Source organism: Apiospora hydei (genome assembly GCF_038363865.1).
Source record: "Apiospora hydei strain CBS 114990 chromosome Unknown utg000005l_segment0_segment0, whole genome shotgun sequence".
Classification (NCBI taxonomy): Eukaryota; Fungi; Ascomycota; class Sordariomycetes; order Amphisphaeriales; family Apiosporaceae; genus Apiospora; species Apiospora hydei.
The window spans coordinates 4,899,592-4,921,766 of NW_027117364.1; the positions used below are offsets into that span (position 1 = coordinate 4,899,592).

The following is a 22,175-nucleotide window of genomic DNA, read 5'->3' on the forward strand; positions in this document are numbered from 1 at the left end:
TCACCCTTCCTCGGGACGCCCGCCGGAGAAAGCGGCAGGTTGTACTGTTCGCATGTTGCTGACCTCGGGTGGAAAGCTGCTGACTGGACATTGAAAAGAATAAGGATAGATTACTTCTCGATACTCTCTAACGAAACAGTTCTGTCGGGTATGTGACTGGGTATGATCCAGCTGTTCGGAGCTGACATGGACACTTACCTCCGGATTTAACGCTGACCATCCAAGCTAAACTCCGGGAGAGGATGTTCCAGTTTCCAGGGGTAAAATAATTAAGGGGCCTAGAACGTACGATGACCTATGCCACGCCATTCTACCCCTGCAAGACTGCGGAGACAGCCTCAACGGCGCGGCACTTCTATATTACCAGTCTTGGATTCGCGCCACCGTCTCTTTCTAAATCCAATTCTCGCCGGATTGCTGGCAGAATGTCTCCGTTAGAGGACTTACCTGCCGAGTTGAGATCTCTTCTCCTTTGGAACATCCCAGACTTGTCCAGTCTGCGCTCTCTCGTCCACGCCTCTCCCGTATTTCACGCCCAGTACCGCGCTGATCGCGATGGCATCCTCCGTGCCTGCATGGGCCGCGATATGGATGGGTTCTTCATCGATGCCTGGGCCACCACTAGGACTCGGGTCTCTGTGATGGGCTCCCCAAGGACCTTTCAGCAGGTCACGCAGTTCTTTAGTAGCTATTACTCGGCTGCCCCGATAAACGTAGATTCCATGTCGTCGGGGTGCCTTTGTTGGTTGAGCGCCTTCCATATCAACGTCGCTCGGCCCTTTGCGAAACTCTACACTAACTGGGCTCTCGCAAACCTCAAGATTGCGGCGTTATCATCGCCAAAGAAACAGCAGGACGCAGGAACTGCAGCAGCGGAAATCGACAATGGAAAAACCAGCTCACTAAGCAGAAGCGAGGAGGTCCGTGTCTTGAAAGCCATCTACCAGTACCAGACGCACCACAACCTATTCGGCCGAAACGAGGCCCGATACGACCAGACATATGTCAAGCACGACCTGGCTGTGCGGTTCTACAACAAGTTCGAGCCCTGGGAGGTCGAGGCCATTGGGTGCATCAACGTCTTCCTCCAGGACGCGTACGAAGTCGTCTTCGACGAGGTCAAGGGCGAACTCATCACGCTTAGGCAGCACTTTGCCATTATGGCTCCCACGAGCTTTGGCCCCTGCGATCCAGACGGGCCGAGCCCCTTTGCTTTCATGAGTACTTCATCTCCCTTCTTCATTATGACCTTGCTGCTTAGGCAAAGGGCATGCATGGCTTTTCAAATCAAGGAGAAACGATACTGACCGGGGCGAACAAACAAACAGGTCTTGTAGATGAAGTCATTGCACGCGGCCTCGAAACGGCGGTACGGCTGCTGCAGATCCACGATCCCGCAGAACGCAGCATCGGGGTGCGGCAGGAAAAGACCTACCTGGACAGGAACAGACACGTCAGATACGAATCCATGCGAACCGACCTCGGCGTCGAGGCCCAGAATTTGCGGCGCGGTGCCAGGAGAGGCCTCGACCCGTGGGACGAGGCCGAAGCGAGGCGGGACCCGCTCGAGTTCCTCGGGGACGGTGTGCCGACCGAGGAGGGGCCGCCCGTCGCGTGGGTGCGCCTGTGGAACGGCAAGTACTCCAACCTCTACGGCGGCTACGTGCCTCCGTCCCTGGGGGAATGGGGCTACGTCATGTGGGATGAGCGCCGGTGGCGGGACCTGGGGGCGCTGGAGCTGGTGGCGGAGCAGTGGGAGACCGCGCCGAAGCTTGTGAAGAGCATCAAGGACCGCTATCACTGGAGCCCCACGGACGAAAGCTGAGGTATTCTCGTCCTCGGGGAGTAGCTGTACTTTAGGTAGGCATGTACCTACCGTAGCAAAAAAGACTGGCTCTGATCAATGCACAAGCCAACTGTCGTTCAATTGTACACTGGAATAAACACCCCTTAAACCGTATAATGTTGGTGGTTGACTCTGGAATCAACAGTTACTCGACCGTCGAAAATCTAAAGCGTCAAAGAATATTTAAACATTTCCTTCGTCAATTGGACATCCTTCGAGCGTTGACTTCCAAGGTTGGTGTGGAAATATTCCCAGATGTACGTACTGCAGGTTAACACTTCAATGTTGAGTCCTGCCAGCCTACTCTGCTACGGTACCTACCTGCCTGGTATTAGGTGAACCTGTCGGGTTATGTTATTAATAAGAGGAAGGGCCAAGGGTCATATTTTGCATGTTTGGAAGTCTCGTGGGAGGAGTCCACCAAGGAAAGGAAGGTTCACATGACTTAAGTATTCACGGCAGGTGCAAAACAGGTCCTTCCAGGTTGATGCACAGGCAGGAGGCACCAATGATTGAATCGAACTTCGTTCGATCAATTGTCAAACCCTCTCCCCATTTCTCTCTTCTAATCCATCAACTATCTCGCTTCCACCATGTCTTGGAACAGCAGCATATTTGGGGGCACCCTAAAGTCGGTTCGGGTATGAGCCGCGGGTATGGATTGAATGACTGGTATATCGCGAGATTGCCTACCAGCCCATCTCATGATTTCGTTTATGACTTCACCATGCGCAGTCCCAGCCCGGCAATCGACGCCTCCGACTCGACTCGCTCTGATTGGAGAGGCTGGGTCATATCCGATGGCCACGGCGAGAAATACACGTCCGAAGCATTGCTCTCTCGCTTGCCTGTGATGGTGGCACGACACATCCACGGTCTAGCCAACCCCAGCGACGTTGGACAAGTGATCGCCGCCCTCAGACTAGCCTTCGCCGCCGTGGACGTTGAGCTCCTGCAACAAGCCCGACGGGTGGTGCAAAGAACTGTCGCCGCCGTGGACATGTGCGTGGCGACGGCCTACTTTGGCGCGGGCGCGCAGCTGGTGCTGTGGGATCCCAAGAACCGCAGGCTTTATGTGGCGTCCGTCGGCAGGAACCGAGCAGTCCTGGCGCGATGGGACCACACGCAGCCTACAGCTCCGGCGACATTATGGCAGACCTGTGAAACGCATTCGGCGGCCACCAACCAAGATGAAATCGAACGCATCCAAAATCTACACCCACAGCGAGAATGGAGCTTCCTCCTCCGAAACAACCGACTTTTAGGCAATCTTCACACTCGGTCCTTCGGCAACTACTTTTGGAAGTGTAGCGTTGCAGCCCGGCGATCCTTACTGGAATACTGTCACCTGCCGCGGATGAACCTGGACGCGCTGGATACGCCTCCGTACGTGACGGCAGAGCCGACGGTCGGAGTGTGGGAAGTGACACCCGTTGACAACAACAGAGCGTGCCTCATCCTGGGAAATACCGGGCTATGGGAGCGGATGGATAACCACCAAGCCGTGCCTCTGGTTCGACGTTGGAAACGCGACCATCCTACAGCACCGAATAGAGAAGCGGGCAATGCTGCGGAACACCTGGTGCTCAACGCCTTCGCTGGGAGTATCGGCGTGAGGGCCGAGATGTTGGCAGTGGTGGTATTCTTTGACGTTATGAGGGCGGACTCCAATAGGGTTGAGCAAGTGAACATTGGCCCAAACGGCGTTGACAATGCTCCTCCAGTCCGGCGTTTGCAGTATCACAGATGGCGTTGACGGTGTTCCAGTTTGGTGTTTGCAGTATTGCAGATGGCGTTGACAGTGTTACTCCAGGTTTGAGGGAATAAGCAGAAGGTTATGGCAGTGTTTATTCGATTAGAAAAGGAGCAATCACTTCGTAACCGGAGTCATCATAGACTCGAATTCAATGCTACCACAAATTTACCCACCACCACAACCACCTTCGCCTCCCATGGACAGCCAGTCTATCCGACCCGAGCCATGCGTCGGACCAAAACAAAACAAGCCCCCCGACTTGAATCGCTCTAATCAACCAGACTCGCAACACCGAACGTGGAAGATCTCTACCCCCTGAGCCCCGGCAGCGCCTTCATGGCCGCAATGCCCTCGGTCGCCACCTCGGACGCGGCAAACGCCGCCCGGGCCTCGAGGCTCGCCCAGCCGGCCAGGCAGACAAGGACACGGGACTTGCTGCTGTCGCTGTCGCTGTCGCCGCCGTCGCCATCCGGAAAGTGGTCGACGTCGACCAGAGCGTGCGCGAAGCCGAAGGCGGGCACGCCGACCCGGCCCGCGGCGTGCTCGATGAGGGCCTGCTTGCTCGCGTTCACGCGCGCGAGGATGTCGTGCTGGGCGGCGTCGGAGAGGGTGGCGGGGAAGTGGATGTGGACTACCTCGGTTACGGGAGCGAAGTCTAGGACCCGTTCGTCGTCGTTAGAAGCGGATGACGAGGATTGGGGCGGAGACAGGGGGACGTGGTACGTCGTCCGCACCCGGCCCGCGCAGGACTGGGAAATTGTTTCCAGTATGGCCTGGGACTCGGCTGCGTTGTTCTGTTGGAGGGACCGGTGCGAGGATATGTCGTCCCAGTCGATGAAGAGGGCGAGCTTGTTCGGGTCCTCGACCTGGCGCGAGTAGCGGACTGCGGTGCAGCCGGGTTGGCGGAGGAGGATTGATTTGGCTTTGGATAGGGAGGAGAGGTCGGGGTTGGGGGTGAGGGGGGTGATGAGGATTTCTGTGACGGGGAGCCATGATTGCGAATTTGCGTATTTCAGGATGAATGTGTAAATTCAGTTTTATTGGGCTTCTACTACACTGGTTTCTGTGTCGCAACGACTTTATCACAGAAGCTTGGAAGAAACAGTCTGATAAACGGTTGCGTGGACGGATAACTATCAATGTCCCATGTCGCACGTAGCACGAGGTGAATGTCGGCATCGGCCTTTACCTTGTTGCGAGAAGACGAAGCGACATACGACCTGCTTGCATTTTCAGCTGTGGCGTGCTGAGTCTATAGACGAGTACGACATGTGAAACGGGGTGTTGGCCTGATCTTTCTCGGCCGGAACCAGAATAGAAATGGCCAGGGGGTTGGGACATACTTGCTTTCACCTTCTTCGGATGAGAAAATGGCAAAAGGAAGCTATGTTCTTAATGCTTGGAGGAACCAATACAACATCTTTACAATCTACGTTAACCCCTATAGCAGGAAGTCATTCAAAGGATCGTCTTGGATTACCTGTACCTCATGCCGTGGAAAAGGGAGAATAGCAGTCTCTGTGACACTGGAAGATGATAAGGCAGAGAAGGGATATCTTTATTTGTTGGACTTCTTGAGCCATCAGCTTATGTTGCTACAGTAGTCCATAGTTGCAAGTTGAGCAAAGCAGCAATGAGTATCAACTCATTCGAGCCTCGATTACTCATCAACTGACATATTCATATCATATCAGTCCTCCATATCAACTCGTGTCTCAATACCGAGACCACAATTGGTGCTCCCACGACAGGAAAGGCATCGACTGGCTTCGGTTTCGGTAGTCCCTGGTGCACTGCAGATGGACGCTCCAGAAGACTGGAAGCGAGCGGCGCGCGCCGGGCCCATCCAGTTGGCTCGGAAGCACCGCCGTTCATTGTAGACGCGGGGAAGCCGCAACACGCAGTGGTATAAGCCTTGCGGGTGTGGTGCTGGGCATGCCAAGCTCGTAGACGGACGTTATTAGTGGCTGGGCGAGCATCTCCATGCGGGATCGACCAGATCGAGCTCAATTGAAAGGGCTGTGGTCAAAGCATCGGCCCTGGCCAAGTTGATGTGACGCAAGATGCCCGGAAGATGGGAATATCATCATCTTTTTGATTTACCAGGCAGCTAGCTGGTCTAGGTAACCTAGCCCAGCTTCTGGTAATCAATGTCACGGTTCCGCTGCTTGATAGAGATATCCACGCCTCTGTGCCAGTGACCGATGCGCGTGCGCACCGAGTACTCGTACTCGGGCATGGTCATGATGGCCTGCCCAAAGGGCCCAAAGTCGCCCTTGGCGAGGGACTTGGTCTGCTGGTGGACCTGGGTCAGGATGGAGGCGGTGCCCTCGTCAAAGTAGAGGCCCGAGTGGCGCATCTCCTCGAGCAGGTCCAGCATCTTCTCGAGGTCGCCGTAGCGGTGGTAGTAGATCCGGAGCAGCTCGTTGTAGAACGGGGTCGAGACGCCCAGGACGTAGGACTCGAGGCCGAGCTCTTTCACCCGCGGCAGCACGTTGAGCGCGAGGCGCGACGACTGGGGAACTTGGTGTCGAGCAGCCGCAGCCCCCGCAGCAGGAAGGCCGGGTACAGGGGCCCGTACTGGTACATGTTCTGCTTGCGCTCGGCGAGCTCCTCCTCGGACGGTTCCTGGGGCTCGAGCGTGGCGATTTTCTTTTGAGCTTCCTTATCTTCTTATGCTCCTTGGGTTTGTTGGAGGCCTTCGCGACCCGGCGCTCGTGCACCTCCTGCTTCGCTTGTATCCGCTTCTCCCGGGCATCCGGCTCCATGACCAGGCCGAACTTGGCAGGCAGAGAGAAGACCTCGGTTTCGAGGACGTCCCAGAGCTCGAACTCGGAGGTGGCGCTCTCCATGCGCTCGTTGATGCGCTTCTCCTCTGGCTCCCGCTTGGCGTCCAACTCGACCATGTGCAGGATGAAGCTGTTCGGTGTGTCATCCGCGTCGGCCTGCGAGCCCTGTCCAATGGAATTGGTGCCCTCGTCGGAGGGGTAGTTCGGCTTCAAGATATTGAAAGCCCGGTTGGCCGCGGCTCGGAGGGAGGGCGGGAAGCGCAAGAGAGCCTTGTTGCGGTCCTTGGAGGCCTCGGCCAGTTGCACAGGCGAGGCCAGCAGCTCGGGGCGGGTGTCGATGGCATCGTTCGCTGCGGCGTTGAGGATAAAGTTGGTCGATCTCCGGGCGGTCGACGACGGCGACGGGAGATCGTCGTTTGGTCTCGGGATGGCGCCACGGGCGGCGATGTCGGCGAAGATGCGATCAAAGGTCTGCCGCTCGGTGGGAGTGATGGTGCCCTTTTCGCCGGGTTCCGGGGTTTTTTCTTTTCGTTCTATGCCAGCTTCGAAGGGAATGTGTTTATCTGCCTTCTTGGAGAGACATGCTGGTGTTGTGTGCAATGCACGGGCGACAGTCCGGTTCAGAGGCAGGCGGGTGCGCAGTATGGTTCGAGTTTGGTACAGGAAGGGGAGGTACGAAGTCGACATGGTGGTGGTATTGTACAGATGTAGGCCAAGGAAGAGAGGTATCAGTAGTACAAGTATATACGACTCTCATTCATTATAGTCTGGGGTGTTGTGTTGCGAATAGCATCATTGCTCTGCATCGGGCTGCTACCAAGAGAAGATTTGTCGCGGGACGAATTATTTCGAGCTCCATCGCCAGGGCCGCCTATCGATAATGGACCAAGCACCTCCCACCTCCCACTAAACCAGGGTGCCTGTCCCTCCATCTTGATGGGTCGTCAGCTGCTATTGAAGCTAACTGAGTTGAGCTTAAGCACCCTTTAGCGGGCAAGACGCGCTGTCGCCTGACTTCGCGTCCCGACTTTTAATGGAAGCAGGCGCGTCGCATTTCTACGCATTGAATCATCGACGCAATCCCTAGCTTGGCCGTGACCACCTGAGTATATGCTGTGTGAAGTAGTTGTGTTGGCAATACACATTTTGGCCACGAGACAGCATTGATTGTTCATCCAAGCTGTCTAAACCCACTCGCTCTCAGCTTCGCCCCTCCAGGCACCTGCACTGAAGAAGCTATTGCCAAAGATGGCACCTGAGCTGAGCGCATTTGAAGCGCGCCGTCGCGCCAACGTCGCCAACAATGCCAAACTCCTCAAGGACACCCAGGATGCCGCCGCCAAAATGAAGAAGGCCGCCAAGCCGGTGCCGAAACCAGCAGCCCCGCGCAAGCGGAAGGCACCAGCAGAGCCCGCCCAGAAGACCCGCGTCATGCCCACCCGCCAGAGCGCAAGACTGTCTGGCACGGAGCCCGTCGTCGACGCCACGAGTATCAAGGGCGAGGATCTCAGCGTCTGGGAGTCAAAGCCCAAGCGAGCGCGCACTACGGGCGATCTCAAGCTGGACAAGATGGCCATTGAGGGCACCCGGTGGGCCAATGGTGGTGACACTGGTGCATTTGCCAGCTTTGCCCAAGGTGCTCAGCCCGGAGTTCGCACATTTACCGACGACGATATTAAGGATACGTCGGATGAGAAGTTGAAGGATTTGCGGAAGTCCATGAACGACCTGGAGCTGTACGATGGCTGGCAACCAAACGGTAAGTTGAGACATTCCGCATAATGCACAAATCAAGCTTGTACTAACGTGTTGCTTTTCTAGATATCAAGCTCACCACCGAGCGCATCTACGCCATGGCGTTTCACCCCATCAAGGAAAAGCCCCTCATTTTTGCCGGTGATAAGAAGGGCATTGTGGGTGTCTTCGATGCCTCACAGGAGAAGCCCAACTACGATGACGACGACGAGGATGCCGATATCCCCTTACCCAAGGTGTCCGCCTTTGAGATGCACACAGCGACCATCTCTTCCATAATAACCCCGCTGTGCGATCACAACTCCGTCATCAGCGCATCCTACGACTCCACGATACGATGCCTAGACTTACCGACGCAGGTTAGCAGCCAGCTGTGGCAGCCCGCGGACGACAGCGATGACCTCAAGATCACGTGCGTCGACATGTCGCCTGAGCAGAAGGATGTGCTCGTCTTCTCCACCATGTACGGCTCCCTAGGCCGCATCGACCGGCGCGCCAAAGCGGCCGAGGCCGATCTCTGGAACTTGACCGACAATAAGATTGGCGGCTTTGCACTGAACCCCTGATCCCGCACCTGGTCGCCACCGCCTCGCTCGACCGCACCATGAAGATCTGGGACCTCCGCATGATCAAGGGAACCGGCGAGGAGCGCCACCCGGCCCTTTTGGGCGAACACACTTCGCGCCTCTCCGTGTCGCACGCGTCCTGGAGCCGCGGCGGCCACATCGCCACCTCTTCCTACGACGACACCGTCAAGATCTACGACATGTCGGACGCGATGAAGTGGAAGGCCGGTAAGGACATCGGCGAGGCCGCCATGGAGCCGGCGCAGTCGGTCCGCCACAACAACCAGACGGGCCGCTGGGTGACTATCCTCAAGCCCAAGTGGCAGGGCAACCCCGATGACGGCGTCCAGAAGTTCACGATTGCCAACATGAACCGGTTCGTCGACGTCTACGACAGCGACGGCAAGCAGCTGGCCCAGCTCGAGGGCGAGGGCATCACGGCGGTCCCGGCTGTGGCAGAGTTCCACCCGACTCACAACTGGGTGGCTGGTGGAACGGGCAGTGGCAAGCTCTGTCTCTGGATGTAAGTGGGATATGAGTGAGAAGGTGTGCTTGAATGAAAGCGTAAGATCTGAGTAATACCTGAGAGCTGTATGAATCGGGTTGTTGGATGTATATTATAAGTTTTTGTGTAAGTAAAGCCTGGCGTTGGTTGACCAGGAAAGCTCTGGTTACGGTGTTCAGGGGTGTACGGCGGCATACATCTATTGTCTCGGCGACATGCATGTACAGTGACCCGGAGGTCAAATGTGTAATTAGTTATATGAGTCAACGAGTTGGGCATATCAACTGCTTCTTCTGGTCCTATGACGCTTGTATATGTACATTTACGTATCAATGAGTGCTGATGTTTACTGTCTGGTAGAAAGTCAACGTTTAACACCGTGACGAGCAGTCGCAATGAGATGCGCCACCTCGGATAGCAGGCAGATCAGATCGGCTCGAGCTGAGATGAGAAAGCCAGAGGTAAATAATGCGAGCAATCGATCTGCAAGGATATTGTTACACTACCTCAAGCATGCATTGGATGTAGTTGTTGTTCAGCTGATTGGGATTGATCGCCAAAGTTCGACAGCCAGGCGAATATGATCTTCAAGCAGCCAGCAATACGTCACAGCATGACATCAATGCGGGTGTCTCCCTGATGCAGATCAGTTTGTTCTTTGCTGATAATACCTACTCTTTAAGATGGAAACGAAGCTTTATCGGCCATGATGTGATCCCGAGAGCCGCCAGCCACACCGTAAAGTTGGGCCAATTGTGAAACCCCCCAGTTCTCTCTGGAGCTCGATCCCAGCGCAGTGATCACATACGGCACAGCGCCAGAAGAAATAGAAAGAAAACCGACACGCCCGCGCATTCGGGTTCGCAAGGGCGCAGCCCCAGACGCAACCCAGGCAAATCGACATGTCGACATCATTTGATTGCTCGAATGTCCGCATTGGGAAGCCCCATCCAATAAAGGCACCTGGCAGCCCCCAGCTAAACCACCTAGCTCGGCACTCGGGTCGCAGCACACGAGACACCATTGGGCTGATGCCAAATCGCGGGGAACAAAACCGGGGAACGATATTCCTTTCTTACCGTATGTGCGTGATGTCTTTGAGTTGCGACTGGCTGGTACTACGTAAGTTCAATGGGTATTCAGGTGGCTTAGTAACATGTTAGCAACATGTAGGTCAGCTATTACAAGAACCCCTCAACCGATGCCTTCTCCTCCTCCTCGGTGACCCGGAAGCATCATACTTAAGCACGTAGCTATCTACCATCAAGCAGAAATACTTGCCTATCTATATACTCACTTTACAACACTACTCACCCATAGCAACTCACCTTATTAAATCTAGTTTTCTGTAATCCTTGCCTCAGCGTGTAATAACAAACGAACCATGACCCTAGTCGCCGTCCTAGGCGCCACCGGCGCCCAAGGCGGCTCCGTCGCCAACCGCCTCCTCGCCTCGCCGGACACCTACAAAGTGCGGGCCCTGACGCGCAACCCGGACGGCGATTCCGCCAAGACCCCTCCTCGAAAAGGGCGCCGAGGTCGTCTTCGCCGACGTCAACGACGCCGCGACCCTCGCGCCCGCGCTCGAGGGCGTCGAGGCCCTCTTCGTCGTGACGGCGTACTGGCCGTCGATCCCGAAGCTCGGGCGGGACGGGGCCGGCGACGAAGAAGTGGCGCAGTTCCAGGCCATCGCCGACGCGGCGGCCAAGACACCCACGATCAAGCACGTCGTGCTCAGCACGCTGCCCCGGTGCGCCAAGATGTCGGGCGGCAAGTTCCCCGTCCCGCACTACGACTACAAGCAGATCGCCGTCGACTGGATCCGCGCGACGCATCCGGCCCTCTGGGCCAAGACGACCGAGTTCTGGCCCGGCTGGTACACGAGCAACCTCGCGACGCTGATGCGGCCAGTGCCTCTCCCGGGCACCGAGGGCGGTTATCTCCTGCCGCTGCCCAGCAAGCCCGACGCGATGCTGCCGATGGCGGGCAACCTCCAACTCAACGCGGGCCTCTTGGTCGAGGCGGTCCCTGCGCGGGCCCGCCAAGACGGGCGACAAGATCGCCATCTGCATCACCGACTACCGGCCCATCAGCTCGGTCGCCGACAGCCTCACCAAACTGACGGGCGGCGCCAAACGGGTGGGCTACGCCGAGGTGTCGGACGCGCACGTGGGGAGGCTGTACGGCGACTTCGGGACCGAGATGGCGGCGCAGCTCCGGTGGAGCGAGGCGTACCCGGACTGGCACCGGTTCGAGCCCGAGAGGACCCTGGACTTGGCGGCGGACCTCGGGCTCGAGAAGGAGGGGAGGAGGAAGCTAGTCAATTTCGAGAAGTCGCTCGAGGCGATCAAAGATCAGATGTTCTAGAAAGCATCGAGAAGGAAAAGGAAAAAGGGCTGCAACCAGTGAAAGTATGAGGGACATAATTCAAATTCGGAATGGAATCGGAAATGGAAATATGTGTGTGTGGAGCGGGAGTTGGACATGGTCTTGTGGTGTTTCGATAACGCGTCCTGCAGTTTCATCGTCGGCGTGAATGCACGATTTGGTCCCGAGAACTTGTTTTTTTTTCGCGAGGCACGAAGCTCACGTCCCTCTCAGATGAGCGGTAACATAGCCTGAGATTAGCATGCATTGCCTTGAACTTTGACGACGATGCGGTCTCCATTTTCCCGGCTGTCGTCGTCCCCTACCTACTCCCTTGGTCTCCTCTTCTTTCCCATCGTCAGACACCGTCGATAAGCGCTGGTGGCTGCTCAGATCAATGGCGATGGGGGCCCAACCCAAACATTGGGGCATCTTGGTTGCCATCAGTCAGTTAGGCCCTATCCATCTCCGTCCGAAAGCATAATGCCACTGTTAATGGGCTAGAAGGCGAAGGCGATTTCAATAGCGGCACATGCTAAAATGAAGATGCCGAACTTCCTCCCCGATCGGGGCCATGGCCAATTCAGGTTGTTGGACGTTGTTGCTGTCGTTGCAGTTGCTGCTGCTGTGGACTCGGCCGGGTTTCCCTAGTCCCGGCTCCTGGCAGGGCGGCAAAGCGGTAGAGCGGTTACCCCTAGGCCTTCTGGTTAGGCGGGCAGCGGGGTGGCAGGTGGCTTGGCTTGTGAGAAGGAGTTGGTTTAGTGAGTTGGCGTGTTGAACCAGTGGAGTGGAGATCGTCGCATTGCCACGACCCTGATCTTTGCAAAACGGGTTGGCAATCCACGCCGGATCTTCCAACTTTTGACAAAAGGCCATGACAAGACGACAGGAAAGACAGGCACGAGACCAGGCACGACAACGGCCAAATACCCAAACACCCAAACCTTGAGGCAGGGGTAACCTAGAGAGTCGGGCACTAAGCAGCTAATAAGGGTCCCGGCGCGCCGTTTATGTATGCCGTGTGTGTGTGTGTGTGCCCAGTCAAAAGCCAGGGCCAGCACACACACCCAGTTAGTGGCCAGATGTCCCAGAGATCATGGCGGAGCCGCCGATACGAGCAAGTTGACGATGCACTGCACGGAGGGTCCTCGGTCCTCACCCAATTCAGGGGCCAATTGCCGCGGGCTAGGCTCACGGGCAAATACATAACTACGGGACTGGCGAAGCTTAAAAAACCTGGTCGGGACGCGCGACCAAGAATAGGCCAAGATGGAAACAGACCCCGGTCGTCTGGAGTTACATCGCACGTCCAGCAACGACAGCGACAACTCCATTCCGTTTGCCTGCGACACCGAGGATGACGTCTGCAGCGCCGCAGCAACACGATGGCTCTCTTGTGCTATTCTCGACCGTCTCTCTTTTTCCTGAACGGGAAGACGTCAAAATGTTGGAGAAATATAGAGAAAGAATAGAAAAGAAAAGGGGGTCTTTTGACCATATACCTGGGTTGTGTCAGTTCGCTGTCTTTCCCGAAATCTGTTCCTGTTGTTGTTGTCGCTTGCTTGCTCCTGGCCAAGTATCGTAGCACTCACTACTCAGTCCAGCCGGCCGCTTCCTCGCATTGAAGTTGCACCCAAGCAACCAAACCCGCCCCTCTCTCTCCCTCCCACGACAGGACCCTGCTTGGAGTGCTTGACTCTTTTCGTCCCAACTAGCATCTAATGCATCGCATGCATCGCCGTCTTCCCTGACTGACTGACACTAGACCACCCAAACTAAACCAAACCTTCGTTGGCCTGTTTTTTTGCCGCCGCCCTTCTGCTTCGCTTCGATTATCCACTCGCTTTGTTCTGGTCTTGTTCTACCACGTCCGACTAGGCCCTCTAGTTTCGCCCGGGGGTCTATATTCACCGCATGATATTGGTTCGCCCTTCGACTGTTCGATCTGGAAATCCGGTTTACAGTTTAATGATAAAAAATCACCGACACTAGTGTTTAATAATACCAACCAACCTAGCCCTTGTTCTGTTTGGACGAGAGGGAGGGTACTTGCCGCTTGCCGCTTGCTTGCCGCTGTTAGGGAGAAAGGGATCGCTACTACTATATAGAGGCCGCTACCTCTTTTCCCCGCGCGGCGAGCAGCGATGTTGTTTGCCCATAATGAGCGAGGGTCTCCAGATCTGGCTCGATCCGGAAAAGTACGGATCCCTGCGACCGCTGTGGCAAGACTCCTACATCTGGAGCCCCGTGGCCGTCGACGAGTCATTTGCTACATCAGACGTCATTCCTGGACATTGACGAGAAGGAAGCCCAAGAGGCCAAGGAGGAGGCCGAAGCATCGAGGCGGAAGAGTGACTCTCAGGTGCTGGAAACACATCAGCAGCAATCCCAAAAACGAAAATCTATGATGGCGGGACACCGCAGGGACGCCTCCTGGAACGAGGACGAGGACGCGAGGACGCTGTCGCCCGGCGAGGAGTACGAGGAGGACGATGATGTAAAGGGGAAGGGGAAGGGGGACCTGGTCGGGGTCACAAGACCGTCCGAAGAGATATACCGGCGTCAAGTCATCCACAGCAGACAGGAAGCCGAGCCCCGAGGAGGACCTCAGCAGCACCAGAAGAAGACCAATGTCATATCCCCCACCCGAGCCCAAGCCCGGCCTCAACAAGAGGATGAAGAGCTTCCACCTCATGAAGGACCGGGACGACCAGGAGAAGAGTCTCAGCCGGATGAGCAGCCGCCGCACGCCCAGGACGATACCTGAGCCTGAGGCGGCGGATAACTACGACGATGATGACGACAACGACGAAGAAGAAGTTCCCGCGGCGAGGATACCGAGGAGACGACGGACACGTAAGGCCCTCTCGAATATCCAAGAGGGCCAGCCCATGACCTCCGAAAAGGAGGACTACTTCGAACAGGCACCACCGCCGAAACCCAAAAGGCAGACCACCGCTGACCAGCAGCAGCCGCCGCCGCTCCGGCAACCAAAGTCGGATCCGGCGCTGGCCGACGAAGAGCCAGCACCTAGCCGCGGCGGCGCAAGCAAACCGCACCCTCCTCACTACCATCCCTAACATCCGCATCCTCCTCCTCCTCCTCTTCAATACCCACACTGGCGTCCCAGAAGAAGAGCAGCGGCGGCGGCAGCAGCAGTAGCAGAAGCCCCAGCCGCAGCAGCAGCAAACAGGGCAAGACGACCAGAGTCGAAGCCCTCCCCTCAAACCCTCCACCTCCACCTCGGCCCTCCCCACCGTCACCTCCTCCAAAGCCCTCGCGCCCATCCCGAAGCCGTCCTCCTCCAAAAAGGGCAAGAGCACATCCCAACCGCCCGCGCCCCTGGGCGTGATGGCGCCCATGCCCTCCACGTCGCCGCCGTCGGCCATCACGGCGCCGGCCACGCCCACGGCGGGGGTGACGAAGACCTCCAAGGACAACTCGCGGCTGACGGTCCGGCTGGATCTCAACCTCGACATCGAGGTCGAGCTCAAGGCCAAGATTGAGGGCGATTTGACTTTGACCCTATTTGACTAAACAAGAAGAAAAGGGGAAAGAAAAAAAATAAGAGAAATGATACCAAGACAAGGAAGGGGCTGTCTGTATATATGATGATAGAGAGGAAGGACGACGACGACGTTTTCATGTCCGTGTATGTATATATGCTTTTTGTAATGAGGACTTTGAGAGCGAAAGAGAGAGGAACCCCTTCTATTAGGGAGACGGGACTGGTTAATGCGATAAAGGGGAAGATAAAAAAAACATAGGCACGGCATATTAGAAAACCACACACGGGTTCCGGTTCGGGAAAGCGAAAGAGAGGGTTGGTTGGTTGGTTGGTTGGTTGGTTGGTTTGCATCGCATGTAACGACGTTTGGACTCAAGTTACCCCGGGTTATCATGAGAGAAAGGCGTTTAGGGGGAGTCCTTCTGCATTGATATTAGATAGTACCTAGTCGAGGGGATGATGATGCATGAGCTTTCGGACGCATTTTGGTATTAAGGCTCAAATTTTATCATTTACTGGATGCATTTTCGAATTATTGATTAGCCCGTGAACATTGCTGCCCGCCCAATTGAATACATAAGGTAGGTTGATCTGATGGGCATGGCGAGTTTTCGATTGAGTTCCCCCAAGTTGGTCGCCAAGGACTCGATTGAGCTGTGCCTTCGGAGTTGGGGGAAATAGCAGATAGGCGGCGTGCAAAGGGGTCAAGATTTGGGGAAGTAAAAGTTGGAGCTCACTAGAACATTTGAAGTTTTACATGTAATAACCCAAGTCCATCGCCTTACCTAGACTCCCGACACCTTGCCCCTTCAAGTCGAGTCGCGTTGCTAGAGCGGCTGCTTCGAATCGATGAGAGTAGAAGTAGGGACAGTACCAAAAACATGTGAGTTGAGTTGACGGATTTGTTGTCAATCTACGAGTCCACCAACGGCAGCCTTAACATAAAACTAGCGCTGCTGAACTTGCAATGCCGGAGAGATGTTCAGTTAGTAAATATGACGCAACCTACGAGTTTACGTTGTTACCGTTTTGATACCTACTTCGGGTAAACCAGCGGCTGCGTGAGCACCCTTTAGGGGTTCAAAGGTAGTAATGGCTATCATGGTCGACCACAAGAAAAAGGACAGCTTCGTATTGGCTTTGTTTTCGTCTTGGTATATGTACAAGGACCATCGCTCCCATTGGGCGGCTTCTTCCTCTTCGTTGTTTCTGCCCGAGAGAAGCTACCGGCTTCCCAATCACGCCGTATCGCCATATGTAGTTTCTGTACTCTATTTCGTGGTGTTGGCCGGGGTGACAGCGTACGTCGGGCGCACGAATCTGTACATTAATAAGGTCAGCGTCCAGGTATCTTTCTTGGGTGAGACAGCCACAGGAGCGAAGGAAAATCTGCACGAACCTGTCGCTGTTGTAGACCTTGAAGTTGTCGCCCGTCAGCTGCTTCCTCGCGGGCCTGGTCGGCCATGTGTCGTCGCGCCAAGTCGCGGTCCTCCTCGGCCTGGAGGAGGGGGATCAGGTGGATGCGGGACCACATCTTCTCGCGGGCCAGCTCACTATTGACGGTTCGGTCAGCATGTTGGAACGAGTAGATAGATTTGCATGGCGTAGCCGTCGAAAATACTAGCTAGCAGCATGGAATGGAGGACGTACTTTTGCTCGCGGATACCCTGTCCCAGCTTGTAGAAGCCCCCAGACGCAGACGGCGCCCATGCCGAGGACCAGAGCGGCGGGCTTGAAGCCAGGCGCCGGAAGGTTTCGCTGCGGTAGAGAAATAGCAATAGTCAGCCTTCTTGTTCAAGTCTGTCTCATATCCTCGCATCCCTCTCCGTGTCCCCGTGGCGTGATTTCGAGATCCGGATGTCCATTTCGTTCAGCATTCGACTGATTCATTCGTTCCAACACAACTGCGAGATCATTGATGTTTCCTGGTCCAGCGATCGGGCGTCATTTTTGGTTCGGTATTGCGATCAATCCTGAACCGTCTCGTTCCCATCTCCGACCATCGCGTCCCAATTGCGGCCGGACACCCGCTCCTCGCAGATCCGAAAGAACTCGCGGTACGTCGCTTTCCAAGATCGAGTATATCGGATTGTCCACTTCGTTTTCCTCCCTTTGTAGTTGTCGTTGTCGCTGCCGTTGCCATTGCCCTTGTCCTCCACGCAAAGGAATCAGGAATCGAAGAGAGCCACCCACCTTGTACTGAACCGGGCCGAAGCCCCCGACGGGGGCATATCTTGAGGCATGATGACGGATTGAACCTCGGGCGAGAACTTGGGGATGCGCTTTCGAGTGGTTGGTCGGCGTTCAATTGAGGGAAATGGAAGCTCGGGGTTGTTTCGTCGCCCAATTGCCAATTGCTGTCTCTCAATTGAAGGAAGCTCTCTAGACAAGCCCGCAATGGTTGGCTCGAGGGTGGAGCTTCTTGCTTTACGTAATCAGCATCACGTGATAGCCGCCTCAGAGTCCATGAGGAATGACATGCCGACAATGGCATATGTATTGGCAGTCAATAAATACGAAAACTGTCAGAGATAGTTGGTCAAGGCAAAAGAGAGACGGCCATATCACGGGGTTTTAGTATCTGTCATAGTGAGATTGTGTCAGGTGTGATTACAATTGTGGTGTATTTACAATCATCCATGTCCTATTTCGCTATGCACCGGTACCGTCCATAACTCCGTACACAAATCAGTCCAGTCAGTCGGGGGTTTCAACGTTTTACAAAAAAATAGGCCTTTCTTTCTCTCTTCATCCCTCCATGTGTTGATCCTCCGTCGCAACAGCTCCTTCTTGCTCCTCCACGTCCTCCTTCTCGAACTCGGCCTCGAGCTCCGCCTCCAACTCGTCAAAGTCGTCCTCCTCGTCGCCTCCGTCCTGCGTATTACCCTCTTCCCCGCCTTCCTCCTCAGCAGCGGCATCATCATCGGCGCCGTTCTCCCCGACGTTCTCCACGTTACGGAGACCCGTCGTGCGGGCCTTGGCGAGCTTTTGCTTCTTGGATAGGGTACTACCCGTGCCTTCTTCAGCACTATCGCCGTCTTCTGATGCCAAGTCGTCGTGCTTGCGCTTGCCGCTGCCTTGGTACATGCTCTCCGCCTCCGAGTCCGACTCGACGTCAGAGCCCATAAATTCAGCTAACTCGTCGTCCATATCGTCCCAGTCCATCTTCTTGAGCTCTTGTACGGGACTGGCAGGTTCCGAGGGTATCACTCCCGAACGGATCCTCCTCATCGTCGTCATCATCCTCGTCATCCGAGACGTCGCCCGCAGATTCGTCGGGCTCTTCAAACATGTTCTGCTGGCCAGAGTTTACAATGGTGATCTTGGGCTGGCTCTTGTCTTCGTCGTCGTCTTCCATATCATCGTCGGCAGCTGGTACGTGGCGGTTTGCTCGATCACCCGGATTGATGTCCATCAGATAGGGCGTCTCATCTACTCTGCGCCACTCGGCAAGGCAAGCAGCCAGCCAATCTTGGTTGACAATCTTGATGCTCGGTATCCGCGCTGCCTTGCGCACCTTGTCGGTACGTGGCCGGGCGCTACTAACGACCAGATGTGTTGTTCTTGACGTCGGTTTGCGCTTCAGGTCGGCTCCAAAGCTCATGATCTGCAGACCGATTTCTGACGCCATGACATCCACACCCTGGGGAACGATGCCCGTCAGCACAATAGTGCAGTTCTTGAGAACCTGCCCCTTGAGGTAATCGAGCACAACTCCCACATTAGGAATAAGTTCGGACGTGATCTCCTGGAGTCGGTGCCGCGAGGCTCGCCGAGCATCGTATTTCTCGTAGAACTGCTTGTGTGTTGCAGTTAGATGTTTCTCCACACACGCAAGCTCGTTGTCATCGTCGCGCAACAGGTTATGGCGATGATGTGGGGTCGGGGAATGGCCATTCTGCTGCTGCTCAGGCGAGTCAGGCGGAGTTGTAGTTCCCTCTTCGGATGCCTCGCTTTCAGCAGGATCCGTATCTTCCTTGTCCAATTCCTCCTGCATGTGAAGCAAAGGCCGTTCCTTCAGTTGTTTCTCGAGAGCTCGCTCCTGTTCTTGGGCCTGAAGCTGCAATAGTGCGTCGTCCACGCCGTTCGGGTTCGGTGCCACTGCTTTTTCGTGTTCCGGTATCTTGTTGGCGTGGCCGGGTGCATTCGGACTCTTAGAAGCATCGCCGTTTCTGATCGGAAGGGGTGCACTGGTCGCAGCTGGCGGTGCAGCAGCCGCAGCAGCAGTGCCGAGGACGTCTTCTCGCGCAGGGAGATATGCCGAATTGATGTCGCCAATGCCCTTGAAGAAGTCGTACGGCGTCACCTTGATGAGATTCTGTCGATTTCTAGGCCACACATCTGCTCTGTCATCGATGACTATAACCATGTTGGTATTGACAGGGAAGAGTCTTTGAAGGCTCTTGGCAGTGACGCTGCCGTTCTCGTCGCGACTGATGATCCGGTGACCAAACAGCTTCTTGTCCGGGTCAACAATATTGGCGATTTGTTCGGCGTATGCACGGGTACCCATGGTGTAGACATGCATCTCAAAGTACTCGGACATGCGCTCCAAGAACCCAACTAGACCGGGCCGGAGCTTGATGTAGTACCAGCACCCACTCGTGACACCGCGAGGGCCGTCATCCATTGGAAAGTGCGAACATCCTTGACCGCGCCGTGGTTCGGGTTCGTCGGATCTCGCTGCCATTCGCCAACTGTGGGATCAATGCACGCGTGAATAATGGTCTGATCCAGATCGACTACCAGACTCAGTTTGCGCTGCTGCAGTAGGCGTCTCTGCAAATCGATCTCGGCCCTCATAGCCTCTTGGGCACTAACCGTCAAGGCGACATTGTCGTGAACCATGGCGATGGTGGCGCGATCCGTATCCATGGATTCCGTTGCCCAGGTGATCTCTTTCATATCCTTGCCACATTTGGTACATAGGCCAGCATACTGCATATCGTGGGGGCAGGGCTCATCAATGGCGACGAATAGCTGGCTCTTAGTCAACACATCGCCGACCTTGACCAGCCACTTGTTGATGGTGCCCTCGGTAGGGCAGTCCCAGTCGGCATAGCCTGTCTCTTCTACGGTGCGCTCTTCGTTGAGAGCGGGATCGCCGATTGTGCGCTCGAATTTGAACGTGTACTGCAGCAACGCTTCGCCTCTCTGGACCTCATCGCCCTTGTTTTTCAGGAACTTGGAGATGGTGATGGGGTAGCGCAGGCGGTCGCCCGCCCGGAAGTTTTTCAGCATCGTGGCGTGTCGGCGTTTGGCACTCGATGGTGTTGTTTGATTGTGATTTCAGCTTGCGATAACTACCTGCTGAGTTGAGTAGAGTTAGAATCGGCTAGCAATTGGTTTTATATGGTCTGGGGCGATCTGGTTCGGGGACCGTTGGTGGCGATGGGGAATTGGTATAGGACTGGGGTATTTGGTGGAGAGGGGACAACTAGGTTAAGCAGCAGTGATGAAGGTGATTATCTGGTGATAGCATAGCCAAGGTGGAAGTAGCTGGTGATGGATGGTTTCGAAGGGCCTTTGGTGCTTTGGAGATGTTCATGTGAAAGCATCATCCATCAGGGGTAGATGTTGTTGCTGCCAGGGTGCGTGCAAAAGCGAGCTATCCCTCGGCGCAAAGACTGACGACAACACGGAACCACACGACGGCGAATACATGACGTTGGATAGATAGCAAACAACTATACTTACTATGAAGCCTCCTCCCTCAACCGTCTTGCGAAATTTGACGATACCTCTGGACTAAGCTGTTGAGGACTGGGATATCCCATGGCATCTGGCTCCTTATTGTTTCCAAAGATACCCTCAACACCCTAGCGCGCGGAAAGATATGCGACGAGGAATCGGGGCGAGGACGTAGTGGATTGCAGCTGTCTCGGAAGTCAGAGACGCGTGCGGTTCTTTCTGAATTCGCCGAAGAGAGTTGCGGGAAGGGAGAGACGTTTGTAGGTGGAATAGCTTTGTTGCGCGCGCGCGTCGACGAGCTGCCGTCTTCGTCTCAGAAAATGCGCCAGGAATGTGACGCTTGACGGGAAGCTCTCTAGTAGTAGCGACGAGGTACGTACCCGAGAGCTGAAGGATCCACTAAAATCGATAGCTGGGCGTGCAACGCATTAGCTCCCCTAGCTCGGCTGGTTTGGGCAGGCGGTGTGGGGCGAGGAGAAGCTTGGCCCGAAGGTAGTGCACATACTTATGCAACTTATGCCAACGGTGTGTGGGATGCGTGAGGTGCAGACAGGAAATGTGTATCAAGGCAAGGTGAAGAAAGAAAAATGGAGGCTGAGAGGGGTAGCAGGAGAATGCGATGAAACATTCGACCAAGTCAATTGCGACGGGGACGGGATGCAAAGATAGAACGAGCCAAAGACCGGATGCGGTAGGCATGTACATGCATTGAGCGCATCTGGAAGGTTTGGAGTTGTTGCCTCATGCCGGTAGTTTCGACGGGGCACGACATGGCATGGCAAAACAGAGGGAGTTGAAGGCGGGTTGTGTGTGGTGGTGTCAGAGAGCCAAAGTGGATATGACACGGTCAACAAAGAAAGTGACGTCGAACCTACCTGGTCGTAGTAGAGGATCAGAGCTCCCCCAAACACAGACAGTCTACCAATCAGCCCGCGTCGCAGTCTGGCCGAAGACCGAAAGGCCAGCAGGGGGTGTAGGTAATGAGACGGCTATGTATAGTGAGAACCGAATATTACTCGGTCCAGGACAAGTGAGCGGGAGGTGAGGTCGCAGAAGATGTATGTATGTAAGTGCAAAAGTAACGTGGTGCAAGTGAAGGAGAATGGCCCAGATTGGTTGGTGGTAGCTATTCGGCTCGTTCGTCGGTTTTGCTTGTGTCGCGTTTGCTGTGTAACGCGAAGGGGCCAATTTGCTGGATGGATGGACGTGGATGGAACGGGTCAGTGGTCGAATCGAGATGCAAAGAGCAATAGTATTAGCAGCACACCCCTTTTGAATCCAGACGGGTCCTTTTAGAGGCAATGAGGCGCCCCCAAAAAGCAGCGCTGTTGGATGGAGGATGAGGGGCCTTTTTGTACTTGGTTTGGGAAGCTCTGCCTGCTGCCGAATCAA

General features: G+C 55.4%; 11 protein-coding genes across 11 annotated transcripts; 7 read left to right on the forward strand and 4 right to left on the reverse strand.

The window, feature by feature from the left end:
- Positions 1-425: 425 nt before the first annotated feature.
- Positions 426-1,307, forward strand: PG997_007038 (uncharacterized protein; the record flags this gene model as incomplete). Its single annotated transcript, XM_066811353.1, has 1 exon — positions 426-1,307. The coding sequence occupies one exon, from the start codon at positions 426-428 to the stop codon at positions 1,305-1,307; it is 882 nt and encodes a 293-aa protein (XP_066670276.1).
- Positions 1,308-1,468: 161 nt separating this feature from the next.
- PG997_007039 (uncharacterized protein) lies at positions 1,469-1,825 on the forward strand (the record flags this gene model as incomplete). The annotated part of the gene is made up of 1 exon (XM_066811354.1): positions 1,469-1,825. One exon carries the CDS (start codon positions 1,469-1,471, stop codon positions 1,823-1,825), a length of 357 nt encoding a protein of 118 aa, XP_066670277.1.
- A 748-nt stretch (positions 1,826-2,573) lies between these two features.
- PG997_007040 (protein serine/threonine phosphatase 2C) lies at positions 2,574-3,602 on the forward strand (the record flags this gene model as incomplete). Its single annotated transcript, XM_066811355.1, has 1 exon — positions 2,574-3,602. The coding sequence occupies one exon, from the start codon at positions 2,574-2,576 to the stop codon at positions 3,600-3,602; it is 1,029 nt and encodes a 342-aa protein (XP_066670278.1).
- Positions 3,603-3,910: 308 nt separating this feature from the next.
- Positions 3,911-4,832, reverse strand: PG997_007041 (uncharacterized protein; the record flags this gene model as incomplete). Its single annotated transcript, XM_066811356.1, has 2 exons — positions 3,911-4,578; positions 4,820-4,832. 2 exons carry the CDS (start codon positions 4,830-4,832, stop codon positions 3,911-3,913), a joined length of 681 nt encoding a protein of 226 aa, XP_066670279.1.
- Positions 4,833-5,730: 898 nt separating this feature from the next.
- On the reverse strand, positions 5,731-7,078 carry PG997_007042 (uncharacterized protein; the record flags this gene model as incomplete). The annotated part of the gene is made up of 3 exons (XM_066811357.1): positions 5,731-6,077; positions 6,116-6,236; positions 6,311-7,078. The coding sequence occupies 3 exons, from the start codon at positions 7,076-7,078 to the stop codon at positions 5,731-5,733; spliced, it is 1,236 nt and encodes a 411-aa protein (XP_066670280.1).
- A 561-nt stretch (positions 7,079-7,639) lies between these two features.
- On the forward strand, positions 7,640-8,712 carry PG997_007043 (uncharacterized protein; the record flags this gene model as incomplete). Its single annotated transcript, XM_066811358.1, has 2 exons — positions 7,640-8,150; positions 8,213-8,712. The coding sequence occupies 2 exons, from the start codon at positions 7,640-7,642 to the stop codon at positions 8,710-8,712; spliced, it is 1,011 nt and encodes a 336-aa protein (XP_066670281.1).
- A 38-nt stretch (positions 8,713-8,750) lies between these two features.
- Positions 8,751-9,239, forward strand: PG997_007044 (uncharacterized protein; the record flags this gene model as incomplete). Its single annotated transcript, XM_066811359.1, has 1 exon — positions 8,751-9,239. The coding sequence occupies one exon, from the start codon at positions 8,751-8,753 to the stop codon at positions 9,237-9,239; it is 489 nt and encodes a 162-aa protein (XP_066670282.1).
- Positions 9,240-10,601: 1,362 nt separating this feature from the next.
- PG997_007045 (uncharacterized protein) lies at positions 10,602-11,634 on the forward strand (the record flags this gene model as incomplete). The annotated part of the gene is made up of 2 exons (XM_066811360.1): positions 10,602-10,688; positions 10,747-11,634. The coding sequence occupies 2 exons, from the start codon at positions 10,602-10,604 to the stop codon at positions 11,632-11,634; spliced, it is 975 nt and encodes a 324-aa protein (XP_066670283.1).
- Positions 11,635-13,744: 2,110 nt separating this feature from the next.
- PG997_007046 (uncharacterized protein) lies at positions 13,745-14,664 on the forward strand (the record flags this gene model as incomplete). The annotated part of the gene is made up of 2 exons (XM_066811361.1): positions 13,745-13,864; positions 14,134-14,664. 2 exons carry the CDS (start codon positions 13,745-13,747, stop codon positions 14,662-14,664), a joined length of 651 nt encoding a protein of 216 aa, XP_066670284.1.
- A 1,699-nt stretch (positions 14,665-16,363) lies between these two features.
- On the reverse strand, positions 16,364-17,335 carry PG997_007047 (uncharacterized protein; the record flags this gene model as incomplete). Its single annotated transcript, XM_066811362.1, has 4 exons — positions 16,364-16,412; positions 16,460-16,645; positions 16,743-16,850; positions 17,286-17,335. The coding sequence occupies 4 exons, from the start codon at positions 17,333-17,335 to the stop codon at positions 16,364-16,366; spliced, it is 393 nt and encodes a 130-aa protein (XP_066670285.1).
- A 505-nt stretch (positions 17,336-17,840) lies between these two features.
- PG997_007048 (FCP1-like phosphatase) lies at positions 17,841-20,333 on the reverse strand (the record flags this gene model as incomplete). The annotated part of the gene is made up of 3 exons (XM_066811363.1): positions 17,841-18,279; positions 18,311-19,671; positions 19,737-20,333. The coding sequence occupies 3 exons, from the start codon at positions 20,331-20,333 to the stop codon at positions 17,841-17,843; spliced, it is 2,397 nt and encodes a 798-aa protein (XP_066670286.1).
- Between the last annotated feature and the right edge of the window lie 1,842 nt (positions 20,334-22,175).